At 37.8% G+C, this 23,252-nt stretch overlaps 1 protein-coding gene across 1 annotated transcript in view; it reads left to right on the forward strand.

The window, feature by feature from the left end:
- Window positions 1–23,252, forward strand: part of TTN (titin) — a 284,216-nt gene that overhangs the window by 188,358 nt on the left and 72,606 nt on the right. The window contains 43 exon segments of the mRNA XM_042780925.1: window positions 86–352; window positions 445–723; window positions 819–1,227; window positions 1,332–1,456; window positions 1,555–1,821; window positions 2,625–2,894; window positions 2,985–3,287; window positions 3,385–3,687; window positions 3,960–4,147; window positions 4,238–4,352; window positions 4,459–4,743; window positions 4,841–4,992; window positions 6,976–7,123; window positions 7,271–7,448; window positions 7,952–8,073; window positions 8,189–8,476; window positions 8,580–8,876; window positions 9,003–9,189; window positions 9,827–9,942; window positions 10,120–10,419; window positions 10,615–10,914; window positions 11,008–11,113; window positions 11,213–11,409; window positions 11,493–11,798; window positions 11,901–12,179; window positions 12,752–13,051; window positions 13,162–13,464; window positions 13,578–13,940; window positions 14,284–14,586; window positions 14,717–15,016; window positions 15,114–15,410; window positions 15,511–15,795; window positions 15,881–16,174; window positions 17,661–17,960; window positions 18,078–18,386; window positions 18,476–18,666; window positions 19,039–19,468; window positions 20,912–21,220; window positions 21,357–21,505; window positions 21,589–21,621; window positions 21,716–21,845; window positions 21,940–22,239; window positions 22,334–22,651. Coding sequence (XP_042636859.1) covers window positions 86–352; window positions 445–723; window positions 819–1,227; window positions 1,332–1,456; window positions 1,555–1,821; window positions 2,625–2,894; window positions 2,985–3,287; window positions 3,385–3,687; window positions 3,960–4,147; window positions 4,238–4,352; window positions 4,459–4,743; window positions 4,841–4,992; window positions 6,976–7,123; window positions 7,271–7,448; window positions 7,952–8,073; window positions 8,189–8,476; window positions 8,580–8,876; window positions 9,003–9,189; window positions 9,827–9,942; window positions 10,120–10,419; window positions 10,615–10,914; window positions 11,008–11,113; window positions 11,213–11,409; window positions 11,493–11,798; window positions 11,901–12,179; window positions 12,752–13,051; window positions 13,162–13,464; window positions 13,578–13,940; window positions 14,284–14,586; window positions 14,717–15,016; window positions 15,114–15,410; window positions 15,511–15,795; window positions 15,881–16,174; window positions 17,661–17,960; window positions 18,078–18,386; window positions 18,476–18,666; window positions 19,039–19,468; window positions 20,912–21,220; window positions 21,357–21,505; window positions 21,589–21,621; window positions 21,716–21,845; window positions 21,940–22,239; window positions 22,334–22,651 — 10,701 coding nt within the window.

Consider the following 23,252-nt stretch of genomic DNA (forward strand, 5'->3'; position numbering starts at 1 on the left):
ATACTTTATTTTATTAAATTTACATTTAATGGATATAAAGTACAAATGTATATGTTTTCAATATCTTGCAACTTTTTCTTTCTAGAACTTGCTGCTGAATTTATCTCAAAGCCTCAAAACCTTGAAATACTTGAAGGAGAAAAGGCTGAATTTGTCTGCACTATATCAAAGGAAAGCTTTGAAGTCCAGTGGAAGAGAGATGATCAGACACTTGAATCTGGAGATAAATATGACGTTATTGCTGATGGCAAAAAGAGAACCTTAGTTGTTAAAGATGCCACGTTACAAGATATGGGCACATATGTAGTCATGGTTGGGGCAGCCAGAGCAGCAGCTCATTTAACAGTAATTGGTAAGTTTGGTCTTGCTTTTTAGCGTTTATTTTTATTTGTATCTACCACTTTGATCCTTCTTCATACTATAAAGTCTCCTCGTTGCTTTCAGAAAAACTCAGGATCATAGTTCCTCTTAAGGACACACGTGTGAAGGTACAACAAGAAGTTGTTTTCAACTGTGAAGTCAATACTGAAGGTGCCAAAGCAAAATGGTTTAGAAATGAGGAAGCCATATTTGACAGTTCAAAATACATTATTCTCCAAAAAGACCTAACCTACACCCTTAGAATCAGAAATGCACAATTAGATGACCAAGCCAACTATAATGTATCACTGACCAATCACAGAGGTGAAAATGTTAAGAGTGCAGCCAATCTAATAGTAGAAGGTAAGCAAGTAATATGGCATTAGAGACACTTTTTAAAAATCAAATTCTATTATGAAAACAGTTAAAATCAACATTATTCTTCTCCTTTAAAACAGAGGAAGACCTTAGAATTGTTGAACCTCTTAAAGATATTGAAACAATGGAGAAGAAATCTGTCACATTCTGGTGCAAGGTGAATCGTCTCAATGTAACACTGAAATGGACCAAAAATGGAGAAGAAGTGCCTTTGGACAACCGTGTTTTATACAGAATTGATAAGTATAAGCACTCTCTAATCATTAAGGACTGTGGCTTCCCAGATGAAGGTGAATACACTGTCATTGCTGGAAATGATAAGTCTGTTGCCGAGCTTCTTATTATTGAAGCACCTACAGAATTTGTGGAACACTTGGAAGATCAGACAGTCACTGAGTTTGACGATGCTGTCTTCTCCTGCCAGCTGTCTAGAGAGAAAGCAAATGTAAAATGGTACAGAAATGGGAGAGAAATCAAAGAAGGCAAAAAGTAAGCAAAGGCATCTTATTCTCTGTTTCTGTAGATATGTATACACTTCAGACAATTTAGTGGTCATTATACAAGCTCATGGATAATTCAATTTCTTCTCTTAGATACAAATTTGAAAAAGATGGAAGCATACACAGACTTATTATAAAAGATTGCAGGCTGGATGATGAGTGTGAATATGCTTGTGGAGTAGAAGACAGAAAGTCGCGAGCTAGACTTTTTGTGGAAGGTACATATTAAGTGAAAGGACAATTTTATTATCAGTTACCAATAAATCATTAATCAGAATACCAACATATTTATATTTATTTCACATTTTCTTTGCAGAAATCCCTGTTGAGATCATCAGGCCTCCTCAAGATATTCTTGAAGCCCCTGGTGCTGATGTTGTCTTTTTAGCTGAGCTCAACAAAGATAAGGTGGAAGTCCAGTGGCTAAGAAATAACATGGTTGTTGTCCAGGGTGATAAACACCAGATGATGAGTGAAGGAAAGATACACAGACTACAGATTTGTGACATTAAGCCCCGTGACCAGGGTGAATACAGATTTATTGCCAAAGACAAAGAAGCTAGAGCTAAGCTTGAACTGGCAGGTAAGTCCCCTTCTTTTATTTTAATATAGGCTCCTAATTCACAAATGTTATGGAAATTTCAGATTTCACAATTAACAAGATGATGCTATGAAAGTCTTTTATTACTAAGTCATATATACATGTTAATTATGTTAATTTCTCTCAGTACAAAGTTAAATGTCCTAAATAAGAAGAAATGGGTAGTAATTCATCACTGCATGACAGAACCTTGGACAATTCCTGGCATTTGGTTGCTGTTTATTCATTTCTTTCTGGAATCTATCATCTCAAGAATCTACTGATTCCCAGAATTAAACTAGTTTCCTAAGAGTTTTCTCAGTAAACACAGACCTAACGACATTCCCGTTTTCATCCATTTTCCAATCCCCTATGAAGCCTCTTGAGCCTGTTCTAGTCCTGACCAAAACCTTCTAAATCATCCTTTTGGGTTTTCATTATGAAAAAGCCATTAGTGTACCTCTTATACATAAGAGACTTTGGCTACTTCATAGTAAATTAAGTTTATAATAACTATATACCCAAAATAAATGTTTTTCATTATATTTAGTTCTCTATTTTTGGCAAGAATAGATTGGTTTGATGACTTTATACCTTCAATCCTCAATTCCCTAGAGTCTGATAATTTACAAAATAAGCTATGAGAACTATACTATACTTATTTCCAAGTTTACTGACTTAGTATGTTATACTTTCTAAATTTGCATAGCCAATATTTGCTAAGAAATGCATAGTGAATAAGCTGCGATGTAACTTGACTACAACAAATTAACACAAAAGCATTCACTTACTATGTTTCTCGTTAGCTGCACCTAAAATCAAAACTGCTGATCAAGACCTTGTGGTTGATGTTGGCCAGCCTCTGACAATGGTAGTGCCATACGATGCTTACCCCAAAGCAGAAGCTGAGTGGTTTAAAGAAGATGAACCTTTATCTTCAAAAACTGTTGATACTACAGCTGAACAGACATCTTTCAGAATTTTAGAGGCCAAGAAAGGAGACAAAGGAAGGTATAAAATTGTGCTTCAGAACAAACATGGGAAAGCAGAAGCATTCATCAATTTACGAGTTATTGGTAAGTCCCCAAATCATTCAGACTTGATTGGCCAAGCACAACTTAAAGGTGCATTAATACACTAAAAATTCTTATCTATGTGAATTACAGATGTTCCTGGGCCAGTACGTAACTTGGAAGTGACAGAAACATTTGATGGTGAAGTGAGCCTAGCTTGGGAAGAGCCATTAACTGATGGTGGAAGCAAAATCATAGGTTATGTTGTTGAAAGACGTGACATCAAGAGAAAGACCTGGGTTCTGGCCACTGACCGTGCAGACAGTTGTGAGTTTACTGTCACTGGACTACAAAAAGGAGGAGTTGAGTACCTATTCCGTGTAAGTGCAAGAAACAGAGTTGGCACTGGAGAGCCAGTGGAAACTGACAATCCTGTAGAAGCAAGGAGTAAATATGGTAAGAACTTTTTAAGTAAATTGCAAACAAGTTTATCATTGTTTTTATCCTTGATATAACCAAAGCCCATGTTTTCTTCCTGTGTGGTGAAATCTAGATGTTCCAGGCCCTCCTTTGAATGTAGCCATCACTGATGTGAACAAATTTGGTGTTTCATTGACGTGGGAACCACCAGAGTATGATGGAGGTGCAGAGATCACAAACTATGTCATTGAATTACGGGACAAGACTTCTATCAGGTGGGACACTGCCATGACAGTAAGAGCTGAAGACCTATCTGCAACCATCACTGATGTGGTGGAAGGACAAGAGTACAGTTTCCGCGTTAGAGCCCAAAACCGAATTGGAGTTGGAAAACCAAGTGCAGCCACACCTTTTGTCAAAGTTGCTGATCCAATTGGTAAGCCCACCAAAAAAGAAAAAAAAAAGAAGGAAAGAATTACTGCATGAAACCTAGTAATTAGACACATCAATAAATAAAGTAAATAAAAAATAAAAAGGTAGAACATCAGAAAAGCCTTAACAAAACTGTAGAAACTCCACTACCTGCTTTTATTCATTGAATTCAGTAAACCTGTTATTATAAAGAGCATGACATGATTGATTCTAGCATTGTTTTAGTAAACTGTCATTACATCAAACAATATGCTTTGCCCCTTTCTTTCATTTCAGAGAGACCAAGTCCTCCTGTCAACCTTAGTGCCTCAGACCAGACTCAATCATCAGTTCAGCTCACCTGGGAACCTCCTCTGAAAGATGGAGGAAGCCCAATATTGGGCTATATAATCGAGCGATGTGAAGAAGGAAAAGATAATTGGATTCGTTGTAATAAGAAACTTGTCCCCAAACTGACTTACCAGGTAGAGCATTTGAATCTAAAAAGAAATACTCAGTGTATGATCATAAGCTTTAAACTTGGGTTTTTTACAAATATCAATTCATAATTTTAGGTTACTGGGTTGCAGAAAGGAAATAAATATTTATATAGGGTATCTGCAGAAAACGAAGCTGGTGTTTCAGATCCATCTGAAATTCTTGGTCCTCTAACTGCTGATGATTCATTTGGTAAGTGGACATTTTATGTTTGTATTTGTGGATAGTGTGTAGTTACTTTGTAATATCAGGGGCTTAAATATAATACTATAAACTCACTAATTTTTCTTCTTGGTAGTTGCACCAACAATGGATTTAAGTGCATTTAAAGATGGTCTGGAAGTTATTGTCCCAAATCCTATCAAGATCCTAGTTCCAAGTACTGGTTATCCAAGACCAACTGCAACCTGGTCTTTTGGAGATAAGGTACTAGAAGCAGGAGACCGTGTGAAAATGAAGACTTTAACTGCCTATGCAGAACTTGTCATTTCTCCAAGTGAACGTCCAGACAAGGGCATTTATACACTGAAATTAGAAAATCCTGTGACAGCGATTTCTGGTGAAATTGATGTCAATGTAATTGGTAAGGAACTAAATTTTATTATCTAAGGTGATTTAGCATTATTAACACATACTAGTTCAAGCTATTCATAACATGATTTCTGATTGCATTTTTTCAGCTCGTCCAAGTGCACCCAAAGAGCTGAAATATGGTGACATAACCAAGGACTCAGTACATCTGACTTGGGAACCACCAGATGATGATGGAGGAAGTCCACTAACTGGATACCTGATTGAAAAGCGAGAAGTTAGCCGGAAAACATGGATTAAAGTGAGTTTTGAGCAGCAATGTACCAACTCCAGAAAAACAGTGGGGAAAATCACATTATGCTAAGATTCTATACAAAGTTTATAGATGACACAGCTTTTACTTTTACTTTACCGATAAAGTACCAAAAACTTTTAAAATGCATTTATGCCAATGCTTCCTGAGGCACTTCAACCAAGCTTTGGTATAACTGCCTCATTTTCAGTTAAAAAACCAAGTCGATTCAACTCATAGCGGACCCCTCTGTGTTTCTGAGGTGGCATCTCTACAGAAGTAGATTGTCCAGTCTTCCTCACGAGGAGTGGCTGGTGGGTTTGAACCTCTAGCCTTCTGGTTAGCAGTCAAAGGCCTTAGGCATTATGCCACCAGAGTTCCTCATTTTCAGCTAGGTTTATGAAAAAACAAAAACTCACCTGCTCATTTAGTACCTGATCCCATCTGAAACCCATCACCATCAAGTTGATTCCAACTCATAGCGACCCTATGAGACAATCTCTAAGGAGGCAGATCACCAGGTCTTTCTCTTGTGGAATGACTGGTGGATTCAAACTGTCCATCATTTGGTTAGCAGCTGAGTGCTGTACCACCAGGGCTCCTTTGGTAGCTGATGTTGTTGTTGTTGCCCTGTCCTGTGCCAGCCTCACAATCCTTGCTATACCTGAACCAATTCTTGCAGCCACTGTGTCAGTTCATCTCATTGAGGGCCTTCCCCTTTTTTTGCTGACCCTTCACTTTACAAAGCATGATAGCCTTCTCCAGGGAATGGTCCCTTCTGACAACATGACTGAAGTAGATGAAACGAAGTCTGGCCGTTCTCACTTCCAAGGAGCATTCTGGCTGCACTTCTCCCAGGACAGATTTGTTCGTTCTTCTGGAAGTCCATGGTACTTTCAATATTCTTCACCAACACCACAACTCAAAAGCATCAATTCTTCTTCGGTCTTCCATATTCATTGTTCAGCTTTCACATGCATATGAGGCGACTGAAAATACCATGGCTTGTGTTAGGTGCACCTTAGTCTTCAGAGACATCTTTGCTCTTCAGCGCTTTAAAGAGGTCTTTTGCAATGGATTTGCCCAGTGCAATACGTCATCTGATTTCTTGGCTGCTGCTTCCATTGGTGGTGTTTGTGGAACCAAGTAATATGAAATCTTTGACAGCGTCAATCTCTTTTCCATTTATCATGATGCTGCTTATTGGTCCAGTTGTGAGGGTTTTCATTCACTTTATGTTGAGGTGTAACTCATACTGCAGACTGTAGTCTTTAACCTCCATCATTAAGTGCTCCAAGTTATCTTCATTATGAACAAGCAAGGTTGTGTCATCTGCATATTGCAGGTTGTTAATGAGTCTTCCCTCAATCCTGATGCCATGTTCTTCTTCATAGAGTCCACCTTCTCAGATTATTTTCTCAGCATATAGATTGAATAAGTATAGGGAAAGACTACAACCCTTACACACTGCCTTCCTGATTTTAAACCAGGCAGTGTCCCCTTGTTCTGTTTGAACAAAGCCTGTTGGTCTATGTACACTGATACCTGATAAGTACCCAATATTCCCCTATTAGGTTATGAGCCATTCTAAGGAAATTCTTAACTCCCTGGAAATCAATTCTTCTTCCACACTAGATTGCATTAGTTGGCCTAATCTGCCATTTTTTCCTCCTTAGTTTATACTACTTACCATTCTTTACACTAATTTATAATCATATTTCAAATAACTAAGCTGGTAGGAATGAAAAAAGTTCTTATTTGTCATCTTTTAAATGTGCACACAAATTATGAGACAGTTTTACTTTTTATTGAGGGTCAAACATCATGTGTCTTACTTTGCAAATTTTTCCAACATAAAATTCACATAAATAATAATCCTTGACATTAGAAATAACTTCTATTTGTATCTCTGCTCATGGTAAGTCTTCTGATTTGGGGAATTTTCTGGGAAGAGGTAGGGAATAACTAATTAACTCTATTTCTTTGTACCAGGTTATGGACTGTGTGACTGACCTAGAATTCACAGTTCCTGACCTTCTTCAAGGAAAAGAATATTTATTTAAAGTCTGTGCTCGTAACAAGTGTGGTCCTGGAGAACCTGCATATGTCGATGAACCTGTAAATATGTCAGCTCCTGCAAGTGAGTACATTCTTGATGATTTCTACCTGGCCTTGTTTTAGCTTTTAATCCTGAAGTTGAAATGGTGGGAGAAACAGAGAGATTGGCAATATGGAGATAATTTCAAAGATGGTCAATCTAAGACCAACTCTCTTTAAAATCTTACAGCTGTACCCGATCCACCAGAGAACGTTAAATGGAGAGATCGAACTGCCAACAGCATCTTCCTAACGTGGGATCCACCTAAATATGATGGTGGTTCACGCATCAAAGGATACATAGTTGAAAAATGTCCACGTGGGTCTGATAAATGGGTAGCCTGTGGAGAACCAGTTGCAGAAACAAAGTAGGTATTTTAATCATACAGCACAAGAGTAAATGTTTACTCCTAGTCACTAAAATGGGCTTTCTTTTAGAAAATGGAAATAGTAGTTTTTTTCATCGAGAATTCTCCTGTTGTACCTGTCTGATTTTAAAAGGTGCTACTAATTCTAACTTTCCTCAAAGTTCCCATGAATTATTACAGTATTAAAACAATCCAGAATTAAAGAATAGTTTTATACAATGGGTATGATTTTGGAAAAGATCTTGAACATTGCATGTTGTTGTTGTTGTTATGTGCTGTCGAGTCGGACCTGACTCATAGCGACCCCTCCTTGAGTTTCTGAGGTGGTATCACTACGGAAGTAGATTGCCCAACCTTCCTTCTGAGGAGTGGCTGGTGGGTTTGAACCGCCAGCCTTCTGGTTATCAGTCAAATGCCTTAGGCACTATGTCACCAGAATGAACATTACATAGTGGAATAGATCATATACATGAGAGTAAAATACCCTCTTGTGTTTCCAACAGAATGGAAGTGACAGGTCTTGAGGAAGGTAAATGGTATGCCTACCGTGTGAAGGCCTTGAACAGGCAGGGTGCCAGCAAACCAAGCAAACCCACTGATGAAATCCAGGCTTTGGATACACAGGGTAAATATGTGTGTGTATGTGTATGTGTGTGTAGTGTATATGTTCTATCAGCCAGACCTCTGATTTTAATTCTGTTGAAACTTGCTAACATCTTAAGTAATCTTTTCCAATTCAGAGGCTCCAGAAATTTTCCTTGATGTGAAACTCCTTGCTGGCCTCACTGTAAAAGCTGGAACTAAGATTGAACTTCCTGCTACTGTAACTGGAAAACCTGAACCTAAGATTACTTGGACAAAGGCTGATAAGCTTCTGAAACAAGACAACAGAATCACCATTGAAAATGTTCCTAAAAAGTCTACGGTGACTATTGTGGATAGTAAGAGAAGTGACACTGGTACATATATCATTGAGGCTGTAAATGTGTGTGGCCGAGCCACTGCTGTGGTGGAAGTTAATGTTTTAGGTAAGAGAGGCTTGCATTTTGCATTTTAAAATAGGTCAAACTCTTTTCAGCTACATTTTAAAATAAGACATGATAAAAAAATTTTTTTTAATGTCATCCACAGATAAACCTGGACCACCAGCTGCTTTTGACATCACAGAAGTAACCAACGAGTCATGTCTTCTAACCTGGAACCCACCACGAGATGATGGTGGCTCTAAAGTCACCAACTATGTTGTGGAGAGAAAGGCAACTGACAGTGATGTGTGGCACAAGCTCTCATCAACTGTCAAGGATACAAATTTCAAAGCAACTAAATTAACACCCAACAAAGAATACATCTTTAGAGTTGCTGCAGAAAACATGTACGGTGTTGGTGAGCCAGTTCAGGCCAGTCCAATAACAGCCAAATTTCAATTTGGTAAGTTTCTCGTTAATCACTTGGTAAAGGGGGCAAAAAAAAAAAAAAAAAAAAGCAAATCTGGATTATTGTGTCAAACTTGGATTTAGGTATCATTCATACTTGGTATCATTCTTCTGTCTACAGACCCACCTGGACCTCCAACTCGCCTTGAACCTTCTGATATAACTAAAGATGCAGTGACTCTCACATGGTGTGAGCCAGATGATGATGGTGGCAGCCCAATCACTGGATATTGGGTTGAAAGATTAGACCCTGATACTGATAAGTGGGTTAGATGCAATAAGATGCCAATAAAGGACACAACATTCAGGTATGCCCCAAATCTCCATCGAGATATTAAAATAGAAGTATATTAAACTTTTCATTCATCATTCTGTTGGTTATATATTACTATAACCCATTGTCATTGGGTTGATTCTGACTCAGAGTGACCCCCATTGGGTTTCTAAGGCTGTAAATCTTTACATAAATAGATTGCCTTATCTTCCTCCTGTGCTGATAGGTTTGAACCACCAACCTTCTGGTTAGCTTTACACACTATGCCACCAGAGCTCCTGATGTATTACCATAACACTTTGAAATTATTTTTTTTACCAGTATTTTCAATTACCATATAATTTCAAAAGTGATATAAATTCCATTCAAGGACATATTTCTTAATTTACTATGAAATATTAACTTTCTGGAAGTTTCTAAGTGTTTGCCCCTCCAGTATATTTTGATAATGATCATTATTGTAGACATTATTATTAGACTTGTACCTTTGGCCAAATCGAAGGTGTGTGACCATTAAAAGGCAATTTTAACCTTATATTGAAATATTTTCAGTTAAATTTCAAAATCAGTGTTTTATAATTCAAATATATAATCCTATTAAATATAAAATAAACATAGGTTTCTGCTTTTCATCATCGTATTTAAAAAGCATTTTGTTGCTAAATTTTCAGAGTGAAAGGTCTCACCAATAAGAAGAAATACAGATTCCGTGTGTTGGCTGAAAATCTTGCTGGACCTGGAAAACCAAGCAGATCAACTGAACCAATCTTAATAAAGGATCCCATAGGTATCATTAATTTAATTTTCTGTGATTATTTTATTTTTTTATTTATTATTAACTTTATTTTAAGAGCTTGTTTTACATTCAATGTCACGCATACAGTTTCGTTCCCCAATCTGTGATTATTTTAATACTTACATTTAAGTTTTCCCAAACTTAAAATATGATTTCATTTGCTTGCAGATCCTCCATGGCCCCCTGGAAAACCAGTCGTAAAAGACGTAGGCAAATCATCATTAACATTGAGTTGGACAAAGCCAGAACACGATGGAGGGGCAAAGATTGAGTCTTACGTCATTGAAATGCTAAAGACTGGAACAGAGGACTGGGTCAGAGTGGCTGAAGGGGTTCCCACAACTCAGCACATGCTCCGAGGACTCATGGAAGGGCAGGAATACTCATTCCGAGTTAGAGCTGTGAACAAAGCTGGGGAGAGTGAACCCAGTGAGCCCAGTGACCCTGTGCTTTGCCGGGAGAAACTATGTAAGTCAGTCTTGATGTTTAGAATGTGTAAGTTTTTCTAAAGTGTATCTAAGAATTACAACATGAGAAAAAACAAAGAACTCATTACTGTGTAATTTCCTCATTTCTATATTACTTTCTAGTTGTATCAGAGCATTTAGTCAAACCTGAATATTGGACTATAAAAAACTGAATTTGCTTTTCTTTCTTGTTCAGATCCTCCATCACCACCTCGCTGGCTTGAAGTTATTAATATCACAAAAAACACAGCAGACCTAAAATGGACAGTTCCTGAGAAAGATGGAGGGTCCCCCATCACTAACTACATCGTGGAAAAGAGAGATGTGAGGCGAAAAGGCTGGCAAACAGTGGACACTACTGTCAAGGACACCAAGTGCACAGTTACTCCCTTGACGGAAGGTTCTTTATATGTGTTCCGAGTTGCTGCAGAAAATGCCATAGGACAAAGTGACTACTGTGAAATTGAAGACTCTGTCCTGGCCAAAGACACCTTTAGTATGCTCTCTAACTTAATCTTTTTGACATCTTTTGTAGTACATTATCACTTTTTCCTCTGGTTTTTCTAATCATTGAATATTTTGCTTTCAGCTACCCCTGGACCACCCTATGCCCTGGCAGTGGTTGATGTGACTAAACGACATGTTGACCTGAAGTGGGAACCACCTAAAAATGATGGTGGACGACCAATTCAGAGGTAGAATTTAAATTAAATTATAAGGAATAATTTACACTAGGCTGCAAATTCATAACTTTGTTTCACTAAAGCTAATGAAATGCTTTATTATTCTAATAGATACATCATTGAGAAGAAAGAAAAGTTAGGGACTCGATGGGTGAAGGCTGGAAAGACCTCAGGACCTGATTGTAACTTCAGAGTAACTGATGTCATTGAAGGAACGGAGGTTCAGTTTCAGGTTCGGGCAGAAAATGAAGCTGGAGTTGGTCACCCAAGTGAACCCACAGAAGTCCTATCAATTGAAGATCCCACAAGTAAGTAATGCTAGTTACACAAAGGATATGGTCTAGCGCTTGCTAATGACAATGTGGATGTGAATGTTTCACTCTTTTCTCAGGTCCTCCTACACCTCCCCTTGACCTACACGTGACTGATGCTGGAAGAAAGCACATTGCCATTGCTTGGAAACCTCCAGAAAAAGACGGTGGAAGTCCTATTATAGGATACCATGTTGAAATGTGTCCAGTGGGCACTGAGAAATGGATGCGAGTTAATTCTCGCCCAATAAAAGACTTGAAATTCAAGGTCGAAGAAGGTGTTGTTCCTGACAAGGAGTACGTTCTGAGAGTGAGAGCTGTCAATGCTATTGGTGCTAGTGAACCATCTGAAATCTCCGAAAATGTCGTTGCCAAAGACCCAGACTGTAAGAACATAGTTTCTTTTATAGTTAATAAAAATAGGCTTTATTCATACAGTGCATTTTGACATCACTCTTCCCCCCCCTCTTTTGGAATATATCTTACAGGCAAGCCAACAATTGATCTGGAGACTCATGACATTGTTGTTATTGAAGGTGAAAAGTTAAGCATTCCTGTTCCCTTCCGAGCTGTCCCAGTCCCAACAGTTAGTTGGCATAAAGATGGCAAAGACATTAAAGCCAGTGATAGATTAACAATGAAGAATGATCACATCTCTGCACACCTTGAAGTTCCCAAGAGTGTCCATGCAGATGCTGGAGTTTACACCATTACACTGGAGAATAATCTTGGCTCAGCCACCGCCTCAATCAATGTCAAAGTCATAGGTAATCATTCTTGGATAAAACATCAGATATTTGTCATTTGTTGGGAAAATTAGTTTACTCTGCAATGTTAGTGAAAATGGCTTCATGAGTTGGCCAACTAGAATCTCAATGTCCCTTCAGATTCTTTCTCTCTATAAAAATAAAGCAATTCTAAAGAAATGAAATAACTAATTAAACTCTGGTTACAGTAATCTACTCATTTTAATTATTTTCATGTAAAGTATGAATTTAAAGATAAAACATACCCCAAGAAGATTTAAATGGCCAATGTTCATTTCCTTAACTGTATAAATCCACATTTTCCCCAGTGTTCTCAACCAAGGATAATACCATCCTCCCACTCCCACCCAGAGAGTGTCTGGAAATTTGTAGGGGTATTTATACTTGGCACAAAGACTTGGGAGGGGTGAAATTACTACTGAAATTTAGTAGTTGGGGGCCAAGAATGCTAAATGCCCTCAATGTGAGGGACACTCCAGCAGATCAATATTAAATAGCCCCACTTTACATTATTAATACACTGACTTTTTAGGAATACAATAATGATTACTATTAACTTTATTTTTTAATAGGTCTACCTGGACCATGCAAAGATATTAAAGCAAGTGAAGTGACCAAAAGTTCTTGTAAGTTAACCTGGGAACCTCCAGAATATGATGGTGGCAGCCCAATTCTTCATTATGTCCTGGAACGCAGAGAAGCTGGAAGGAGAACATACATACCAGTCATGTCTGGTGAGAACAAGCTGTCTTGGACTGTAAAGGATCTCATACCAAATGGTGAATACTTCTTCCGAGTTAAAGCAGTCAACAAGATTGGTGGAGGAGAATATATTGAATTGAAAAATCCAATCATTGCTCAAGATCCAAAGCGTAAGTTTTAGCACAAATGAACTGCAGCTAAGAATTAGTATGTAATTTTTTTAATTTAAGAAAGTAATTTTCCCTATATTAACAGTTTTATTGTTATTGTTATTGTTCAGAACCTCCAGATCCACCAGTAGATGTTGAGGTTCATAATCCTACAGCTAAGGCAATGACTATTACATGGAAGCCACCTTTGTACGACGGAGGGAGCAAAATAATGGGTTACATCATAGAGAAGATTGCTAAGGGTGAAGATAAATGGAAGAGATGCAATGAACACTTGGTACCAGTACTGACATACACAGCAAAAGAACTTGAAGAAGGAAAGGAGTACCAATTCCGTGTACGAGCAGAGAATGCTGCTGGTATTGGTGAACCTTCTCGGGCCACTCCTCCTACCAAAGCTGTAGATCCTACAGGTAAGTTTTATTTAATGGGGTTGTCACTCTCCCATTGTGAAATAAATTAGAATAATATTTTGTCAGATGTTTTAATCAGAATTGAAAACAATTATTGTTTTAAATCATAACAGATGCTCCAAAAGTCATTTTGCGAACAAGCCTGGAAGTGAGACGTGGTGATGAAATAGCCCTTGATGCAACTATTTCTGGGTCGCCTTACCCAACTATTACATGGATAAAGGATGAAAAGGTTATTATACCAGAGGAAATTAAGAAGCGACCAGCACCAACAATTAGAAGGAGGAGGGGTGAAGTTCAAGAAGAAGAACCATTTTTCCTGCCCCTGCAAGAGCGTTTGAGTATTGACAACAGTAAAAAGGGAGAATCTCAGCTACGTGTTCGAGATTCTCTCCGACCTGACCATGGCCTGTATATGATCAAAGTTGAAAATGACCATGGTATTGCAAAAGCTCCTTGTACTGTCAGTGTGTTGGGTAAGTACTTAATGCTACACAACTGAAGAAAGTCTATATAAAAGTTTTACTTAAAAAAAAAATTATGTAAAACATGAGTCAGGAGTTTGTGAGGAAGTGAAAAGAACTGGGGAAGGAAATAGCTTCTGCAGGCTTTTCTGTCCTGTATTATCTTCTGTCAATGTAAAGAAACCAACTGACCTTTTTATTCCCCTGAGCATCCTTAATTCAGTAGGTAATGTGACACAATGACAGATGTAGGAAAAACAGAAGTTTATGTGGGATGAACGGACTAACATTAACAATCTCCATGGCAACCATTTCTACACAAATTTTTAATCACTACCTCTCTTTGAAATACTAGATATTCCAGGGCCACCAATCAACTTCGTATTTGAAGATATTAGAAAGAACTCAGTTGTCTGTAAATGGGAACCACCACTTGATGATGGTGGCAGTGAAATAATAAACTACACGTTGGAAAAGAAAGACAAGACAAAACCTGACTCAGAATGGATAGTTATCACTGCAACACTTAGACACTGCAAATATTCAGTGACAAAGTTGATTGAAGGAAAGGAGTATCTCTTCCGTGTTAGAGCTGAAAATAGGTTTGGGCCTGGACCACCATGTGTTTCAAAACCACTTATAGCTAAAGATCCATTTGGTAAGTTTCTTTTACCCTCAGACTTTGCTCTTTACCATATGCTTTGTTACATGTATTATTACAGATTGTAAAATAGAGTCCTTATGTCACATGAGGGAATTAATTCCAATATCTTGTTATTTTTTATCAGAACCACCTGATGCACCTGATAAACCCATTGTGGAAGATGTTACCAGCAACAGTATGCTAGTGAAATGGAATGAGCCAAAAGATAATGGAAGCCCCATCTTAGGTTACTGGCTTGAAAAACGTGAGGTTAATAGTACACATTGGTCTCGTGTCAACAGAAGCCTTCTGAATTCTTTGAAAACCAATGTGGAGGGCCTATTAGAAGGCCTCACCTATGTCTTCAGAGTATGTGCTGAAAATGCAGCTGGACCTGGAAAGTTCAGTCCTCCTTCAGATCCCAAAACAGCACGTGATCCAATCTGTAAGTAATTCCTTAAGAACAAAATGAGATAGAATAAGCTACTTTATACTTCAAAACCATCAATGCATTTTGATTTATCTATCTGTATTTATTCTAGCTCCACCTGGGCCACCTGTCCCACGAGTTGCTGACACAAGCTCTACAACTATTGAACTAGAATGGGAACCCCCAGCTTTCAATGGTGGTAGTGAAATTATTGGCTACTTTGTTGATAAGCAGCTGGTTGGCACAAAAGAATGGTCACGCTGCACAGAGAAAATGATTAAGGTCCGACAGTATACCGTGAAAGAAATCCGAGAGGGTGCAGATTACAAACTTCGGGTGAGTGCTGTCAATGCCGCAGGTGAAGGACCACCTGGAGAAACAGAACCTGTTACTGTAGCCGAACCACAAGGTAATTACAAGTTATTTGAATAAAATTATAAATATTTTCCCAGTAGGGACATTTTTGTCAGTCTTTCTTGGGTTAATGTCTGACTGCTCTCTTTCAACAGAGCCCCCAAGCGTAGAACTGGATGTTTCTGTCAAGGGTGGGATACAGATATTGGCTGGGAAGACTCTTAGAATTCCAGCTGTAGTGACTGGTCGTCCTGTACCTACAAGAGTATGGACCATAGAAGAAGGGGAGCTGGATAAAGACCGTGTTGTAATAGAGAACGTTGGAACCAAATCTGAACTGGTTATCAAGAATGCATTGAGAAAAGATCATGGCAGATATGTGATAACAGCTACTAATAGCTGTGGTTCTAAATTTGCTGCAACCAGAGTCGAAGTTTTTGGTAAGGAACGTTGCATGGATCTTCAAGGGTTTTCCAAAAGATATTATTATATTACAATAATTTTCTTTTCTGTTTTATTTTTCAGATGTTCCTGGTCCAGTTCTTGACTTAAAACCTGTTGTCACAAACAGAAAGATGTGTCTCCTTAACTGGTCTGATCCAGCAGATGATGGAGGAAGTGAACTCACAGGCTTTATTATCGAAAGGAAAGATGCCAAGATGCATACTTGGAGACAACCAATAGAGACTGAGAGATCTAAATGTGACATCACAGGTCTCCTTGAAGGACAAGAATATAAATTTCGTGTTATTGCCAAGAACAAGTTTGGCTGTGGCCCTCCTGTAGAAATAGGACCTATTATTGCAGTTGATCCACTAGGTAAAAGAAAAGGTTTTCATTGTGTTTATACCATTTTACTTTTGGTTATGCCATTTATTTACTGAGCTTTATGGCTTCGTACTCCCAACAGTCTCAAAATGTGTAGCTAGAGAATATTAACAAGTAAATAAAATAATTATTAACAACTTTAAGGCTACCATCAAAAACTCACTGCCATCAAATAGATTCCAACTTAGAGTGACCCCCATTAGGTTTAGGAGGCTATAAATCTTTACAGAAGTAGATCACCCCACCTTTCTTCTATGGAGCAGCTGGTGGGTTTGAACTGCTGACCTTCTGGTTAGCAGCCAAATGCCTTATCTACTATGCTACCAGAGCTCCTTTAAGGATACTATATCCACTATAATTTCAGTGTATTTTTTTCACTCTAAGTATATTAACTATGCACAGCTCTGTACATTGAAAAACTTCAATCTACAGGGGCTTAACAATAACCTAGAAGCAGAATATTAAATCTTTCCAACAGAATATACTAATTTTTAAAATTTAATATTCTAATAGTTGAAGAGAGTTTATTGTTTTTCTAAAAAAAAAAAAAAAGATTACAGATTAAGATAAATGCCTTATTTTTCCTCTACCTCTAAAACTTGAAGGATAATGAGGTCCAAAACCAGAAACAGGCACCAAAGAACAGAAAAGCAACCAGAAATCTCTCCAAAACTAATATGAAACCCTAAAATCGCATACACTTGTAAATGCACCCTGATATTCCATCCAAGAAAGCAAAGCCTTTGAGGAAGACCCATTCCTCAAGAGACAGGAGTTACTCCTCCATCATCACTCCAAAGCATATAAGAAATCATATACTATACCACTGTTACAGCCCATCTGAGATTTTCCATATACATCAGTTGTGCAAGAGTCATAAGAACAAAACTGGGTTTCCATTGTGAAGCTCTGCTTCTGGCTGTGATAATCGTCAACAAGCATGGTTTGTTGACTAGTTTCACCATTCAAAGACTACTCTTTCAGTTCTGTCCTTTGGAACCCAAAACTACAAAAGCATTATATAAACTCTCTTTCCACCATATTATAAATCCACAGTTTAGGCAACATGGCTCAAAGTGTTTAAATAGACATATCCATGCTCTGTTAATAAAAGTGGAAATACTTTGCTTTCAAATGGTCATCCAAAGCATAACTTCACAGACCTACTTTTTTAGTTTAGTAGGTCTAGAAGCTTGACCAGTGATGGGTAAATTATCTAAAATGCTAAATATTAAAAACTCATACTTGCCCCTCAATTTATTTTTAATCAGTAATTCTGACTGTAAAATTTCCTAAGGAAAAAACTATCTATATGAATACCTGTAATTCTGGTGACTGACATGTTTAGGGAAAAATTTTAAAGATGGCTGTAAATTTATGCTAAACAGAAATGTGTTCACATAATTAATTTGAAGTGAAATATTTCTTATTTGGCTATTTACCTTCTACTTGTCATCTTAACTTTCCCTGTTAAAAGGTCCTCCAACAGCTCCTGAGAGGCTCACGTATACAGAAAGGACAAAGTCCAGTATCACCCTTGACTGGAAAGAGCCCCGTAATGATGGTGGCAGTCCCATCCAAGGATATATCATTGAAAAACGGCGTCATGACAAACCTGACTTTGAAAGAGTGAACAAGCGACTCTGCCCAACCACGTCTTTTCTGGTTGATAATCTTGATGAACATCAAATGTATGAGTTCCGCGTCAGAGCAGTCAATGGGACTGGTGAAAGTGAACCATCGTTGCCTCTTAATGTGGTCATACAAGATGATGAAGGTGTGGAATCTGAATATAATAATAATTTTAATGCACTTTAAAGTGCTGATTATCCCAAAGGTTAAGCAAACATTCTTACTACTTTGCTTTTTTTCCCCCTTTTCCTTCTCCCTACAGTGCCTCCAACAATTAAGTTGCGCCTGGCTGTTAGAGGAGACACTATCAAAGTTAAGGCGGGAGAGCCTGTTAACATCCCTGCAGATGTCACAGGCCTTCCCATGCCTAAGATTGAGTGGTCCAAGAATGAAACTGTGATTGAAAAACCCACTGACGCACTTAAGATAACCAAGGAAGAAGTTTCTCGAAGTGAAGCAAAAACTGAACTTAGCATTCCTAAAGCAGTCCGGGAGGACAAAGGCACTTATACAGTCACTGCTTCCAATCGCCTTGGCTCAGTGTTCCGAAATGTTCACGTTGAAGTATATGGTAAGTAACTTGCTTTCTTATATCAAAAAAGAAATCCGGTTTCAGTTTAGGAACTGCCTTCTCAATCTCCTCTGTTTGTTCCTTTCCAGACCGCCCATCACCACCAAGAAACCTTGCTGTAACTGACATTAAAGCTGAATCTTGCTGCTTGACATGGGATGCCCCTCTAGATAATGGTGGCAGTGAAATCACCCATTATGTCATAGACAAGCGAGATGCAAGTAGGAAGAAAAGTGAATGGGAGGAAGTCACCAACACTGCTGTAGAGAGGAGATATGGGGTAAACTATTCTAAATATTTTCATATATACATTAAAAGGACATGGCTATGATTTAACACCATCATAGTATTATCGATTCAACTCAAGAACTACATGCAAAAAGTGATTTTGTTACTGTAGTTCTCAGCACCACGTGCATAAGGCCACTTAATAAATGCTATTTGACATACAGATATTCTTTTACAGTATGGCAAACCCACATATTCTTATTTTACAAGGTCTTTCTCTTTTTCTGTCTTCTCCATGTTTTGAGTTTATATGTTTATTTCTTTTTATAGTCATCCCTTCCAAAATAAATTGAATTTTAAAATGAGTGAAAAATCAACATAAGTTATATTCTTCATAATAAATTACCATTCATCTTATTTCTAGATCTGGAAACTTATCCCCAATGGTCATTATGAGTTCCGAGTTAGGGCGGTGAACAAATATGGTACAAGTGATGAGTGCAAATCAGATAAAGTGGTCCTTCAAGATCCTTACCGCCTTCCTGGACCTCCAGGAAAACCAAAAGTTTTGGAGCGTACCAAAGGATCAATGCTAGTGAGCTGGACTCCTCCTCTGGACAATGGTGGTTCTCCAATTACTGGCTACTGGCTGGAGAAGAGAGAGGAGGGAGGGGCCTACTGGTCACGTGTTAGCCGAGCACCGATAACCAAACTGGGATTGAAAGCTGTGGAATTTAAAGTTCCCCGTCTGATTGAAGGTGTTAAATACCAGTTCAGAGCAATGGCAATAAACGCTGCAGGAATTGGCCCCCCCAGTGAGCCATCAGACCCAGCTGCTGCAAGTGATCCCATCTGTAAGTACGCTCTCATTTCTAGGGCTCATTTTTAAGGGGAAAATTGTCAAATGCATAATCTTGCTCTTAAAGTTCTTACATTTTTCTATGCCAAATTGTTTTCTTTATTAAAGTAAAAAGGTTACTATTCATATAGACTATCAGGAATACACACACACACACACACACACACACAGGAGCTCTGGTGGCGTAGTGCCTAAGGCATTTGACTGCTAACCAGAAGACTGGCGGTTCAAACCCCCCAGCCACTCCTCAGAAGGAAGGTTGGGCAACCTACCTCCATAGAGATACCACCTCAGAAACCCAAAGGGGGGTCACTGAGAGTCAGATCCAACTCGACAGCAGTGAGTTGTTTGTTTGTTTGTTGTATGTACACATATATGTATATATTTCTACATCTCTGCATATATATACAGATATATATATATTATATTATATGTATAATATATATAAAATGACACTCTATTTTTAAAATCTTGATTAAGTGTAGTATTTTATGAGAAATTATACAATAATAAAGATCCTAAGCTCTGCACTCTTCTATGCTCCCATACCTTAAATAAACCTATATCTCATTAGATACTGTGGGAAATTATCTCTCCCACTAAACAATCAGATCCTCCAGTAAGAGTTCAACAAAAATATTAGTAACTTTTCAATATATACTGAACCAATTTAAGATTTTCCAGCACGGTGTGGGGAGCAAATAAAGAAGAAAATTCCTCTAAAGAACTGTGAACAGACCAGTTCAAAAATTAAAGTAATGAGGTCTTAATATCTAATTAGATGATAACAAAGATCAATTGTATGTTTAAAAGATGACTTAAAATATTCTAAGTTCTATATGGATATAAAGAAATGAAGCAGTTGCTCATTTATTCAGCAAACTAATTTTGAACATGTGCTATGTACATAGAACAGTACTAGACAAATGGAATAAAAATATCTGTAACAATAAAGCATTCTCAGAAATGTGAGTAATTATTTTGTATATCTTACAAACATTAACCCTATCCCCTACGAGCATTAAGATCAGTTTGTGTTCAAAAGCTTACCAGCTAATGATGAAATCATGTTTTAATTTTAAGATAAATTATAATGGGTTTTCAGTGGAGAATACTGTAGAATTTCTTCAAAGGATATTAAAATAACTTTTCACCAATAATATGTAAATAGAATGCAGATCTATCTAGAGATAGTGAGTAGTTCTTCTAGTTCCAGCTAATTGTTCGTTTTATTTTCTCATTAATTCTTAATAAAATAGATTATTCCCTTTATCTTCTCTAGAAGGTAATTTATGCTCTTTTAGCTTTCCTATGTTAATATTTTAACAGGTTAAAAATAAAGTATAATCATGCATAGTAAAAGACGCTTATATTACATAAATCTTGCATCCCATCAGCTTCAAAATTTGTTGTGTTTTTTTTTTTAATTTTTTATTAGACCCACCTAGTCCACCTTCTTGCCCAGAGGTCAAAGATAAAACAAAGTCAAGCATCTCACTGACATGGAAACCTCCAGCTAAAGATGGTGGCAGTCCAATCAAAGGATACATTGTAGAAATGCAAGAAGAAGGTACTACTGACTGGAAAAAAGTAAATGAACCAGACAAACTTCTAACTACCTGTGAATGTGTGGTGCCTAATCTGAAAGAACTCAGGAAGTACAGATTCAGAGTGAAAGCTGTCAATGAAGCTGGTGAATCTGAACCAAGTGATACAACTGGAGAGATACCTGCTACAGATATTCAAGGTACCAATCCTTATTCAGTTTAGGGATTCATCTTTTGACTTTACTAGGAAATAGATTAATTTCTAAAGATATGTTAACATATTACTTTTTTGAATATGATGAGCTAAATCCTATTATATCATTTGTGGTATTGCAGAAGTACCGGAAGTTTTCATTGATATCGGAGCACAGGACTGCCTGGTTTGTAAAGCTGGCTCACAGATTAGGATCCCTGCTGTCATCAAGGGACGTCCAACGCCAAAATCATCTTGGGAATTTGATGGAAAGGCGAAGAAGGCAGTGAAGGTGAGAAAATTACATTTTTCAGTGTCTCGTATTGAATTACTATGAGGAGTATTTATACTATAATTAATTATCTATTCTAACAGGATGGAGTTCATGATGTACCTGAAGATGCACAGGTAAAAAAAAATTTTTTTTAAATAATTCAGAATATTGTTGACTTAAATATTGCTATTATGTCATTCAATGTATGACTGACTTTTCTTTGTGCAGCTGGAGACTGCTGAAAATTCATCAGTGATTATTATTCCTGAGTGTAAACGCTCTCATTCAGGCAAATACAGCATCACAGCCAAAAACAAAGCAGGACAGAAGACTGCACATTGTAGAGTTAAAGTCATGGGTAAGAAAGACTTTAAGAGTTGCTCTGGAAAAAGAACAACTTATTTTTCCAATATCTAAGTAGCACTGTTCATATTGTGATTTGCACCCAACAGATGTACCAGGGCCACCCAAAGATCTGAAAGTCAGTGACATCACAAGGGGTAGTTGCAAACTTTCCTGGAAAATGCCAGATGATGATGGAGGAGACAGGATCAAAGGCTATGTTATTGAGAAGAAGACCATTGATGGAAAAGCCTGGACCAAAGTCAATCCCAATTGTGGAAGCACCTCATTTATTGTACCTGATCTCATCTCTGAAAAGGAATACTTCTTCCGCGTGCGTGCAGAAAACCGTTTTGGTATTGGGCCCCCTGTGGAAACCATTCAGAGGACCACTGCCAGAGACCCAATATGTAAGATTTTTAAATCTAAGTTTAAAATATGTTCTTAAAATTTAAATATATTGCTTTAAACAATGCGTAATGCTTCCTTTAACTATTTTTCAAGATCCTCCTGATCCACCTATTAAACTCAAGACTGGCCTGATAACAAAGAACACGGTACATCTATCATGGAAACCACCAAAGAATGATGGAGGCTCCCCTGTCACCCACTATATTGTTGAATGTCTTGCTTGGGACCCTACCGGAACAAAGAAAGAAGCCTGGAGGCAGTGCAATAAGCGTGATGTGGAAGACCTGGAGTTTACCGTGGAAGACCTCACCGAGGGTGGGGAATACGAATTCAGAGTTAAGGCTGTCAACGCTGCAGGAGTCAGCAAACCTTCAGCCACTGTTGGCCCTGTGACTGTCAAAGACCAGACATGTAAGTACCAGCATATTGACAAAGAAAGTCCTCTTTGTGACTGTCTTCCTAGATGTTTAACAATAGACCAAAATAAAAAAGCATGCACTGGATTGAGAGTGGACATGGGCATGTTACTTACTCACTCATTCCCTCAGCCTCCATAGAATATATTTTCTTACATGTTAGCTTTTCCCTATTTAACGTAGATGATGTTTTGTTATTTACTTACTCTGTAATTATTCTCCCTGACAGGCTGTTTTACTTATCAGAACTTAAAACACTTTTCTCTGGATGCTTCTCAAAGAGTAGAAAATAACCAGTCATTTGCTCAGCAACTGCTGAGTCCCATTTATCTTCACATTCAAGTTTATATGTATCAATTTTAATTGGTAAACATACATACAAATACTACAATAATTTTTCTCTGAATTGTTACCATCACTATTTTTGTGTATTTGTTTAGTTCTCTCTTCTAAGCTTGAAAGGGTTGGAGTCACTACTCTCTTTGCATATTCTTATGCTGAGCTCATGGAAAATGCTTTGCCTCTACTAGCAGTTATATTTCTTGAAATGGGAATTCACCTCAGAGTGAACATAGTGGGTATCTTCATTATTATAT

Source organism: Orycteropus afer, unplaced genomic scaffold (assembly GCF_000298275.1).
Source record: "Orycteropus afer afer isolate SDZICR_OR568_19922 unplaced genomic scaffold, OryAfe1.0 scaffold00001, whole genome shotgun sequence".
In the NCBI taxonomy this organism is placed as follows: Eukaryota; Metazoa; Chordata; class Mammalia; order Tubulidentata; family Orycteropodidae; genus Orycteropus; species Orycteropus afer.